Source organism: Apodemus sylvaticus, chromosome 7, assembly GCF_947179515.1.
Source record: "Apodemus sylvaticus chromosome 7, mApoSyl1.1, whole genome shotgun sequence".
Lineage (NCBI taxonomy): Eukaryota > Metazoa > Chordata > Mammalia > Rodentia > Muridae > Apodemus > Apodemus sylvaticus.
In genome coordinates this window covers 5,548,413-5,561,123 of record NC_067478.1, presented here as the reverse complement: position 1 = coordinate 5,561,123, position 12,711 = coordinate 5,548,413, and the positions used below count along the sequence as shown (strand labels likewise).

Below are 12,711 nucleotides of genomic sequence, written 5' to 3'. Positions count from 1 at the left end.
AATGGTAACTTGCATTTAATCATAGGTGAATGACAGATGGGCCCAGCAGATGTGCATATGGTAAAATAGATCTGCAGGAATGTGAAGTAATGATGGGCATTAAGTAGAGTATAGCCTGTAAGTTGAAAATTTATCAATGCGTTGATCTTTTTATCAGTCTAAAGAGAGTCTTGATATTTGTAGAGTGACTCGGGATCCTTTCCTGTATCTTTAAGAGAATTTCACTTATAAAGTATATTCTAATTGGCTGAAATTGAAATCAAGAGAGTCTTTTGTTACAGAGAAGTCTGTTCTTAATTTTTCCTAAAAGTGCACTCTCTCATTGAAGTGCTACAGACTTCAGAGCCATAACCCATGTGTCTGTCCCCGTGGCTGAGGCAGAGCGTCCTCCCTGGCCTGCCAGGGCTTGTCTTCCTTGCTCACCGCACACCGTGCTCGCCCCCCACACTCGTCCCCCATGGTGTCTGTTGCTCCTGTGCTTTGTGGTGCTGGAGACTGAACCCCAGGGCCTTGTGTACGCTGGTCCCTGGCTACTGAGCTCCGTCCCCAGCCTCACGTGTACTTGGGGTTAGTCCTTGACCAGCCGTGCTGCTTTTGTTGGTCTCACTCGTTTCCCCTACGTTAATAATTGTCAGCACTTTATAGCCTTTTAGATGAAGGCTTCCACCCCACCATGAAGCTTATCGGGCCCTGTTATGTAAGAAGAAGCATGCCAGATGAATTTGGAAAACAAATGAAAATACGAATAACGCTTAATGAAAAACAATGCAAATGTAAATGTTTTTAATTGAGAAAGTGGTTTGGCTGGCATTGTTAGTATAAGACATGACAAATCACTTTCTAAATTGTTACAAACAATTCAGAAAAATTACTTAGAAAATTCTTCATAATCTCCAACATCAGACTGTTCACCCCATGCCAAGATCATCACTGTTAACAGTGTGGCGGCCAGGGAGCATGCCCGTAATCCCAGCACTTGGGAGCACAAGAGTCCCAGTTCAAAGCTGCTGTGGATCACAACGTGGGAGGCTCTCAACATAAAACACTGAGGAGTTGCACTGGATTCCTCTCTATTCAATTCCCTAAGTGGTTTTTAACCTCACAAGTACAGGCACGGGGCATCCACACCCTATGTCCTGTGTGCTTCTGCAGACTCTCTCACAAAATACTAACCTTATATGCTGTGTGTATTGAAAGACATTTTTCTAGTTTGTTTTCATTTTGCTCCTTTTTACTAACTTCATTGTGTACACACACACACACACACACACATACACACACATATTCAGAGGCTTGTCACACCACCCAGCTCTAGTTAACAGCCTTTGTTGCATATTTCCATCTCAGAGCAAACCATGGCATCAGTTACTGCTGGTGGATGGTGACCTCCTTAAGTTAGGGTGTGGGGTTTAGTTAAGAAGTTTGCTACAGTGAAGCAAACTGACATCAAGTTCGATTGCATTAGAATTGCAATGGTGCATCATTCCTGCAGCTACTCTTGACAGTCTTGTTGAATTATGAGGGAATTATTCAGTGATAAAATTGACACCTTTTAGGAATGAGAATTCAATATACAGGTATATATATGAATTTCAAATTCATTGACTTCTAAAAATTCATGGGGATAAGCTAAAATTATGTAAATCAAATTGTAGTGTATTTGGTAATGGAATTAGAACAAAAATCACTTGATAATATAAACCCCTCTAATTTACTTGGCAGTTAAATGCACCCTTAGCATGAAGTGCACCTTTCAGCATTTAAACCTTTAAATGAAAATTGAAAGTACAAATCTAGGATGGAGGAAGTATTACATATTCCTTATGCTTTGCCAGATGACCCTGAATTTGAAATGACTTAGGTACCGTCTGTAATTCTGTCCACTTTGTATGCACAGTGTAACCTCTGCACTATTTGTCTGAAAACTAACCCAATAAGCTTTTCCTCTTGGCTTTGTAGTTCTCCTCACCTCGCAGTGGCATCTTCTGATAACGCCAGTCTGTGCTTAGTAAGCATGTGGTGAGTGCTCAGCCATGTTTGTATCTTGGGTACAGAGATCACGTGTATTGCATGCCATCAGCCATTTTTCTGGGATTATCTTGTTCTTTTTAATGGACATGATTATGACATTGGGTTAATGTAGTTGCTTTCTGTTGATTCTGTGAAATAGATGGATATGTAGCCTGACAGCCACCAAGAATGGCTACAGATTGTGATGGAGAGATGAAGGCTACTTGTGGATGCACGTGAGGCCGTGCAGGGCCGGGCTGTGCTTCAGAGTCAAGTGAAGAGGGCCCGAGGCACCACAGAGCCTGATGAGAGCGCTAGGCTGGGAAAAAGGAAAACGAGTGAAGTTGATTAAAAATAAATGCAGTTTTATTGCGTCCCATGATCACACAGCTCACTGCAGGACAGCGTGTGTGTACTGTGGGCGCTCCTTGGCAGCCTCGGTCAGTTGAATATGGCTGTCTCTGGTGAGCATTTTATTACAGTGAAATGTAATTGTCTACAATGTTTCCCACCATTTACTGGCCCTCAACATTTGAGGATTCCCAGCCTCACACAGTAGTCATTGTCATTAGCTTGATTTAACATTGCCTTAATCACTTGGGGTACCCAGGTACCTTAAACTTGCTGTAATTCTAATCACAAATAAGTTGACTGTCAGTGACTGACATCTGAATATACTTGATGATGATGATGGTTTGTTCCGCATGGACAAACGGAGCAGGATGAAGAAGCTTATTTAAATGTTTACATTATTTTAAAAAGATTTACTTATTTTATGTGTCTGTGTTTATCCACATGTATGTGCACCACCGAGGCAGAGAGGCTTCAGACCCCTGGGACTGGAGTCACAGGGTTGTGAGCTACTGTGTGGGTGTTGGGACCTGGACTCAGATCCTCTGCAACAGCAACCAGTGCTCTTAAGCTGCGGAACATCTCTCCAACGCCTCTGGTTTTTTATTTTTTAATTTTGTTATTTTTTTTTTTTAATTTTTAAAAAAATGCCCGCATTGAGTCTCCCTTTTGGTTTTCCCACCTTATCATTTAATTTGCTTGCAAGGTTATCTAGAGCTGAGTCGTTCCTGTCTCCTTTATGGGGGCTGGCAGTGCAGAGCGTGGTTTCATTAGTTTGCTTTACTAAGAAGCGGATGAGAGCTGACAAACAGTAAGTCCTGTAGGCGCTGCCCCACACCGGCCTGCAGTGCCTTGGAGGGCTGCTCTCTTCACACTGGGACTGGGCCTCAGCCTTTCTGTTGATTGCTTGCTTGTCATTTGACTTCTGGGTTGAAACCTAAGTTTTGCAAAAATAACTGAGTGAATGCCCATATCTACCATCACTTTTATGTTTCTAACATTTTGTAAAAGTCTCTCCCTGTTGTCACTCTTGGTTTCTCTCCATATATCTCCCCACTGTGTAACATTGGCAGTTACCTGTAAACATCATGCTTACAGCAAGCATTTGACTGTGCAGACATAAGCAGGTAAAATCATCTGAAATGAGGATTGCCCTGCACAGTAGGGCTATATACTCAGTAAGCGCTCTAGTCAGATAGTACCTAGTACTGTGTGATACTATACATGATGTTCAATTTTCTCACCTTTCAAATGAGACCTCTCATAAATATTTCAGATGTCATGTCCCACAAAGAGCACACACTGCACTGAGTACCCATGGGTCCCCGGTCTTTTGCTTTCATAGCCCTGCTTTGTGCTGCTTTGTTGAGCTGACTTTTGTTTCCTAAATGTGTTCAAGTCAAAGTCAACGTTTCAAAATAGTAATTGAAAAGGAGCAACCTTATCAGAAGATCTTTTTTCCCATCCCTCCACTAGGTTCCCAGGGCCAGCATGATCGTTGAGCTAGCTTTGTAAATAATACTCAGAATACCTTAACATTTCCCTCACCTGAGTGCAAATGAGCAGTTTGTCTCTGTTACTTAAGCTTACTTGGACATTACTTCTCTAAGATCTTAAACTACTCAGATCTGAGTCCTAGCATTTAGCAATTTAATCCAGAAAACTCTTAGGAAAAGTCTGGGTTTGTCCAGCATTTTTTTAAGTTTCAGGGAATTTCTGGTGAAGCTTAGCCTCTTACACTGCAGTGCATTTGTCTTGCTGAGAGCATTGCAGGATGCAGCGAAAGCACTCACTGGGAGAGTGGGATCACTGCTTTCCCTGTAAGCCTGTCTGAAGAGCAGCCCTTGGTGGGAGTGCGCACACAGCACAGAATGGGCCATGGCTCAGCAGCACTGTCCTGGGGTTGCTATCAATCAGTTTAAGTTATCCTAACAGTACTTTTTAGAATATTCCAATAGGAGTCAGTATTTGAAAGGTTGACCTTTTTTACCGTCATCCCTAGAGTATTAATTTATTTTGTCTTGAAGAAACAAAGCGACTTTCACGCTGTTGGCTGTAGGAGCATGCTTGTCTTTCTTATTTCACCCGAGGTTCCTTTATTTTTTTTCCTTTCAGTCATGGCTCCGAACCTCATCTTGAAGAAATGGAAAGAGTGAGGCTGGGCGGCCGCTGCCTGGGAAGCTGTCCACGTGTGGTGTTTTTGGAGAATGGCACTGTCACTACAGGCCATTCGTGTAGCTTGAAGACAGATGTTACCCTGGCCACAGACACATTGCTTTTGAAGCACACGTTCTTGGTGGTAGCAGAGAAATGGTGGTAGTTTTGTTCTTTTTTCCTCAGTGTTTTCTTGGGAAGTTCCCTGTGGTTTAAAGGCTGTTCTGACTGGCCCTCCCTGGCCTGCCTCTCAGTGTCTCTTTCTTTTGTTCTTCTCCCTCTGTTTAAAGAACTGTCCATCTTCCTTATTTATTTTACGGTGATTTCTTTCTCTTCTTAAAGACTTGTGCAATAAATTTTGAGGTGAAACTTAGTGAATTTTGTTCTGATAAATTAGAGAATTGAATTGACTGTTTCACAGATTGATTTTTTGAATATTTGCTAAAGCCTAATTCTTTATGCTATGATAAGCCCCAAATGGCAGTACCTCATGTTTACCTAGCTTTTGTACTTATATTATTTTTCAGAGGAAAAACTCCTACTGTAAATTGTAAATAGTACATAATCCTACTGTCTGCAGTTCTGTGACTGCTGGCCATGCCATCTCAGAGGATCAGAGAAATAAAGTTTATTTCCTATATAATAGTTTTCATTGTGCTTCTGTTTACATTGAAATCACTTCGGATGGTTAAGCATCCATGCTTCAGTTCGCATGGATAAATGGAGGGGGCTCTCAGGCCAACTAAGCGCTGATCGCTAGGACAGATGTGTGTGTATGCCAAGGTTACATGAGTGACTGAGGGGGACGGGCGCCCACCCTCCTGTGTGTTACAGGAAGGCTTCTGCTCTGGGAGTTACTGACTGTTCTTCAGCCTAGCGAGAGAGAAGTTTCTGGACACGAAGCTGTGAGAACTGCTCAGAAGGGTTCACTCGCTCCTCACATCCTAGGGAACATGGTACTCAGACTCTTAGATCTGCAAGGGGTGGAGCACCGCTTATCCAGCCAGCCTGCTAGCTGCTGGGGCTTCCTGCACTGCACCCTACAACTGACTTGCTCCATATTCTGTAGCGAGAAGACACTCCTACCAAGGGCTTATTAAATTGGCAAAATGGTGTCCCTCTGAAGGGTTTCAGATGGTAGCTCCCTTCTTATCTTTTATGCCTCTCTCCAGGGTAGCAGTTTGGCCTCTTAGTAACTCTCCACACAACATCTTGTAATTTCTCCCTAACCCCTCCCTCATGTTGGTACCCAACTGTGAGAGAGCAGGGTCAGTTGGTCAGAGCAACTACAGACAATTCTTAAATGAGCGGACTTAGTGTATTTCTATAAAACTTAATTTGTATTAAATATTTAATGTTTGTACACATGCATAAATGTGTTTGGATGCTACCCACCTTCCCTGTTAGCTCTGGAATCAGTTTTTCCCTTCCACTTTTGTGTGGTTTGGGGAATTGGCTCAGGTCAGCAGTAGGGGCTTTCACGGCAAGCAGCTCTACTCACTGAGCCACCTCACCAGCTCCCTAACCTGTTTCATGAACCTAGGCCTTCATGAATGCTGGGCAGACCCTCTGCCAACTGTAGGTCTTTATTTTGTTTGGTTTTTTTTTTTTCTGTCTTCCCTCTTTCAAAACCCTGCGTGTGCATCCGTCCGTTTGTAAGTCCGTATTGAAAGTCATCAAAACTGATTTATCTCTGTCTTCAACTCTGTGCCGTTTTATTCAAAGGCCGTGCCACAGTGTAACCATTCCTCAGCTGTTGAGTAGGTTACACTTAGTACTTACAATAAATTCACTGCAATGAGCTTGTTGTCCATGGCATGGGAATATTTGAAAAAACAACCCAAGCTAACCAGTCTGCCCCAGTAGCCTCTGCTGCTGAGTGAGCACACGTCAAGTCACTTTGTGCCAGCTTTGTCTGGTACCATGCCTCTGGCACTGTAGATGCCCAGATGAACATTATAAGTCTGTGTCCTCTTGGATCTTCACCTTCCAGTGGCATCACCAAAATTTGAAGGGCTGGAGTTGGCTTAAAACAAGTCCTTCTAAAGCACACATGATGGCCGCAGTGTGAGGACCACAGGGGAGAGTGGGATAGTGGGCCATCTAGCCCTGAGCCACATGCTTCTGTGTCATGTCCCCACTTTACCTGGGAATATCTTTAGTTGGGTTTTTGTTCTTTAGAAGTGTTAAAGCTTTAAAATTAGTATTTAGGTCAGCATGCAGAGTAATGTGTTTGATGGGGCTGGAGAGATGGTTAGACTGTTTACTCCAGCTCTGGGGAGACAGCATCTCCCCAAGCCCCGCCCTCCACAGAGCATATGTGCACACACAGACACATAGATGAAAGGTTTTCCAGGTGTTTTCCTTGCTATAGGAGAGAGGTGTCTGTCCCTCTGCCAAACGGAGCAGCATCTGCTGTTAAATAAGGAGTGCTTACCATGGCCCCCCTCTGTTCCCATCTTCCATGTCTGAGTGTCAGGGGTGGCCAAGACACATCATTTCCCTTTTTAAATTCATAGGTTTGTGGCCTGGGTAATAAGATCTGGGTAGGACATCCGATGTGGTCATGGGACAAGGTTTTCAGGTTGTCACATGGAGCCGGTGAGCGGACAGCCAGGGCGGACATGAATCTTTGGCTGCCATTGCACAGCTTGTGGTAGACAGATGTGGGGTTTCCAGTTCTTCACTCTCCTGCTTTGTGTCTTGCCACTACAGACCTTGCTGTGGTTATCTCCTTTAGAGTGGGATAATCCATTCCCCCACCACCTTCAGTCCTGCTGGGCTCAGCCACATCCCAGTCCTGGCATAGTTCAACCTTTGTCTCCGAATGCCACAGAGAAAGGGGTAAGGGAGGTCAGGGAGGGAGGAAGAAGGAACAGCTTGACTGTTAGAAACCTGGGAGGCTGGGATTTGTTACTTTAGCATAACCTCCTCGGGAAAGCGGTAAAACAGTGGCACAGTACCATGTCTCCAGGCTTTCTTTCTCCTGATTGGGCTTTGTTTGGACTCTTATATTTTATTGCTAATTATATTTATATGGGGGTGGTGCTGGTACACATGAGTGCAGGTCTCTAGAGGCCAGAAGCGAGGGTCAGATGCCCAGGAGCTGGAGTTAGAGGCAGTTATGAGCTACCCGTGTTTTCTCATGTTTAGAATTATTTCTGTCATTCTCCCTTTAAGTCCGCTGATTTCTTTCTTTTTGATCTTAAAGGTTCAGTTGCTGGATGCATCTGTGAGCTTCAGCATTTGGGTTATTCTTCATGTCCCCAATCCCCACTTGTCCTTTACATCTTCTTTGGCTTCGCAGAGACAGTTTTGCTTCGGGCCCGCCTGTAGTTGCTCTCGAGTGTCTGTGAAGCTTTGTCAGCTCCGTCTAGCATCTGTCCTAGGCCTTTCGTGGATATCGGGCTCACTCTGGATCAGCTGACTTAGGACAATCTACCAGGGGGGCTCGGCTCTGCAGGGTCAGCACTCAGGATAGCTGCAGCCATCTCACCGCTGGCCCAACTTAGCTGAGTGAACACCATCCCCCCAATAGGCAGATCCCCCAAATCACAGGCTCCGTGATGTCTAGGGTAATGTGGCCAGTTAGGAGCTGTCTCCTTGTGACTCTGAATGGGAGGAATGAGGGCTGACACAGAACATGCTGAGGAGAGAAAAAAACCAACCAACCAGCCAAACAAAACCAGAGGTGATAGGACATCTGCAGCCTGTGCAGAAGACGTAGAAAGTGGCCCCAGCTCCAGCCATGACTGCAGGTCAGGCTCCTGTTGGGGAAAGGAAGCCCTAACCACAACCACAAGATGTATAAAGTTCAACCTAAACCCCAAGGAGCAAAAGGTCAGCTAACACTTCAAAAGACTGTAACTCCCCAATAACTAACCCAAAGATACCAAACAGCTAAAACGATGGGTTAAAAAAATCTACAAAGAAGTGGGACTGGAGAGGTGGCTTAGCAGGCAAGACCACTGGCCACCCTTCCAGCACCCACACAGCAGCTCATAATTGTCTGTAGCTCCAGTTTCAGGGGGTCTCACCCTCACACAGACAGACATGCAGGCACATAAACAGCAATGCACATAAAACTAAATCCCTATACCTTTAAAAAAAATCCAAAATAAAAATTATCACTGACCTAAAAGAAGATTCAAACGGTGGGTAAACAAAGCAAGGATGTTACTCCACTTCAATTTGAAATCAGGCTTGAGACCCACAGCCAAGACCCTGAGCGAGGAAAGCTGTAGAAAGTAGAAACGTGGAGTTGATGGCACACACTTTCAGTAGCTCATTGAGGAAATTGCTAGAATTGAATAAACATGAAAGCAGACACAATGGGGGCCTTTGGGCTACAGCAAAGCCGGTGATGAGACAGAAGAACCCAGCTGTGGGTGTGTTCATGATAGAGTCAGAGAGCAGGAGTGATGTCATGGGCCTAAAGCCCCAAGATGTAGACCGAGAAGAATCACTGAGTTCAAGACCAGCCCAGGATATATACTTTCAGGCCATCTGGGGCTATGTAGCAAAGCCAGGCCTCAAGTAACAGAAAACAGTTCAGATAGAGTATAAGAAAATAACAGTGCAATGGTTGCCTCTCAGCTTTTGAAAACTAAAAGCAAGTAGAGCCCAGATTAGCCAGAGAAGGAACAGAATGAAAATGTAAGGAAGAAATGGATGACCTGGAGACCCAGGGATAATACAGTGGATGACCTGGAGACAGGGATAATACAGTGGATGACCTGGAGACTCAGGGATAATAGAGTGGATGACCTGGAGACAGGGATAATACAGTGGATGACCTGGAGACAGGGATAATACAGTGGATGACCTGGAGACCCGGATAATACAGTGGATGACCTGGAGACAGGGATAATACAGTGGATGACCTGGAGACCCAGGGATAATACAGTGGATGACCTGGAGACCCAGGGATAATACAGTGGATGACCTGGAGACAGGGATAATACAGTGAATGACCTGGAGACCCAGGGATAATACAGTGGATGACCTGGAGACAGGGATAATACAGTGGATGACCTGGAGACAGGGATAATACAGTGGATGACCTGGAGACCCAGGGATAATACAGTGGATGACCTGGAGACAGGGATAATACAGTGGATGACCTGGAGACCCAGGGATAATACAGTGGATGACCTAGAGACAGGGATAATACAGTGGATGACCTGGAGACCCAGGGATAATACAGTGGATGACCTGGAGACCCAGGGATAATACAGTGGATGACCTGGAGACCCAGGGATAATACAGTGGATGACCTGGAGACAGGGATAATGCAGTGGATGACTTGGAGACTTTCATTGTACAATGAAAGTACAATCCTTGTATTTTGGAGAAGATGAATGAGATTGAGAAACCTTAGTCACCCCAAAAGTGAAAGAAGACAATACTCTTAGAGAGGAAATGGAGCGACAAAACAGATGGGAAATCCAAAGGATGGTTGAGAGAGAGTACTTGGAAATTTTATATTCCTGAAAACTAAAATCTCTGGGGGAATGCACATGTTTCTAAAAGCATGAGTTACCAAAATGGTGCCAAGAGTATGCAAACAAACAGGTGTGGCTGAACAAACAGACAGTGAGGCTGAAACTGAGGGAAGCCAGGTCAGCGTGGAGTTACAGCAGAAATCAAGATTCATTACAGAAGAAAGAACGTAGCTGTGTTCCTCCTCCAGGTACCCCACACACAAGGGAAGGCCTACCACCGTCCTGTGCTGTTATTCTGGCTTATTTCCCTTCAGCCCACCAGCTTGCTTGTGCTGTCCTGCAGATTGGACCCAAGGCCTCACATACACCAAGCATGAGGGCCATGGAGCCTAGTCCTCCCCTTCCTTAATTTTGAGACAGTCGCCATATTGCCTAACATGAGCTCGCCTTCAGCCTCAACTCCCCAAGCAGCTGTGATCGCTCATGTGCTCTGTGACACAGCAAGGGAAGGTGGAAGGAGAGACGGAGACCAAATGGACCAGGAGCTCAGCAGAAGCTAGGGCGTGCTTCACTGAGCCACAGGCTGAGAGTGGACCAGAGACAAAAATCAGAGGGAAAAGGGGAGGACCAAGAAGGGCTGAGAGCCATTCTGAAAACGATCTGGAAGAGCTATCCATCCGTCAGCTGGAGGCCAAAGAACCTGGGCGCCCATGCGGAAGCCGTAAAGGAGCCGGGACCGCAGGCATCGACGGTAGAATGCCAATAGGCGTTTGCTGCTCACACAGCAGGGTCCCTGGAACATGTCAGACAGTCCTTCCTGTGCTATCTCAGGTCTGCGGCCTCCAAGATGCTATGGCCCAGTGCTCCTCCACCTTCACACAGAGGAGTGAGAAGGCCTCAACTTCTGAATTCACTTGCAAGTAGGGGATTTTGCCTGTTCTCAGGGGCAGCACTGTAATTGCATCTTGACACCCATAGAGGGCGCTGTTCTCTTTGGAAAGAGAAAAGAAAGGCGGGCCTTTCCCTATCAGCCTTTGCTGAGAGTTCCACACAGGCGGGTGGAAACCTCCTGAGGATGCAGAACTCCCTTTCAGGCATATTCAGTCTTTGCCAAACATTTAAACTGGAGTTTACCAAACAATGGCAACGATGGACCTTCAATAAGAAAGCACTCAAGGATCAGAAAACACTAGGGCCTTGTGTGCTGTGGTAACATACATTTGGACGAACAGCGGGTGTGCTAGCATTTCTCAGCTTTAGACAGTGTGCCTATGAGGGGCAGGTATGCCAAGAGAGAGTTCTTGCCTTGAAAACAACTGATAAAATGGCCTGCCTGACAGCACCTTCTCAGCAGGTGCGTTTCCTGTCTCGTTTTCTTTAGCTATCACTTAAATCCGTGAGCAAGAAGCCTCCTGCATCATCAGAGAGATCCAAAATGTGCCAGATGCTAGGTGACCATAAACAGAGAAGGCAAGAACTGAGCCCTGGCTCCTCCTGGAATGATGATATTTAATCTCTGCCCGGCATGGTCCACCATCAGCGGGCCAGCAGCAGCTTGCTGGCGTGAGTGCATGGCATGTTGAGGCCTGGGTTGGGGGTTCTACACTCTGTTGCGTCTACGTCTACATTCTGTTGAGCATGGCAGGCTTGAATCCAGAATCAAGGACTGGGAAAGTACGCAGCCACTCCCCAGTGTCAAGGAGTGTGTGTGTCCAGGAAGGGAAAATCCGTGTCTATTTTCACAGACACTGACGACACCGCACCAGTGTACAGACCACTCGGCTGTGAGCCAACAAAGAAAGAGATCTCTCTGCTCCCACTCATGCCTTCTGGCGTGTGTGGGGTGCGGTCTGTTGCTCTGTTCTGTGGTTTCGCTGGCTTCTGTCAGAGCGCACTGTCTAACCTATGCAGCCTTTCTTCCGATGGGCTCCTGGAAGCTCTCGGAGTCACGCTTTGGCGTAGGGCCGCCTGACTCCCCCCAGTCAGCTGCCCTGGCTGTGGCTCGCTGGCAGGCCTTCAGCCATTCATATCTAATCCCACAAGCTGATTAATGGAGGCGGCTTCGCTTTTATTGTCCCCCTGTGGCAGCCTGCCTCTGGTGGCAGGGCTAGAAGCCACTCACAAATCTGTGGCCATTTATGGGCAAAGCCAGAGCCCTGCTGTGCCCATTCAGGGACTACTGGGTCCGGAGGTAGGAGAAGCATCCTGCACCGTGAGCTCGGCCAGCACCATCCTTTGTGTGAGTGTGTGTTCACAAGGGTGCACCCAGGGACTCTTGCTGGCACGGATCTCGCTGACTTAGCTAGGTCGGCTGGCCAGCAAGCCCCGGGGTTTCAGCAGTCTCTGTGCTGGGAAGGAAAATGCACCACACCAAGCCTGGCTCGGTCACGTCTGGCTTGTCAATATGGGTTCTCGGGACCAGACTGAGAGCCCCGAGTACTCCACAGACTCGGCAGTCTCTGGTGCCCTCCTCCTTATAAGCAGGTGGGAAGGCCTCTCCTCTCCCAGGTCGTTGCCGTCCACGTGTAAAAGTGACACTATCCATGGCTTCCATCTCACAGGGCTGACTCTCTCTTCACTCTACGTTCTCCTCGAGAGACAGAAGGTCAGTTTTCCCACAGCGCTTTAGAGATGAACCCTAGCAAGCGTCAGCTCACAGCTGCCAGTCAGGGGGCTTTCATTCCCCTTGGGACCCCTTTGTGGTGGACAGTCCTGGGCTTGTATTGTGATGCTAATTCCACTCCTGGGAGGG

The 12,711-nt window shown here is 46.4% G+C and overlaps 1 protein-coding gene across 7 annotated transcripts in view; it reads left to right on the top strand.

The window, feature by feature from the left end:
* Golga4 (golgin A4) overlaps window positions 1-5,158 on the top strand; it is an 84,700-nt gene extending 79,542 nt beyond the window's left edge. For 4 of the 7 annotated variants that reach the window (XM_052187021.1, XM_052187020.1, XM_052187016.1 and 1 more), the window contains 2 exons: window positions 1,960-2,019; window positions 4,477-5,158. In XM_052187021.1, coding sequence (XP_052042981.1) covers window positions 1,960-1,989 — 30 coding nt within the window. In that variant the 3' untranslated portion in view covers window positions 1,990-2,019; window positions 4,477-5,158. The remainder of the gene's footprint in view (window positions 1-1,959; window positions 2,020-4,476) is intronic. The other 3 variants (XM_052187022.1, XM_052187018.1, XM_052187017.1) reach the window with 1 other exon arrangement.
* The last annotated feature ends 7,553 nt before the right edge of the window (window positions 5,159-12,711 follow it).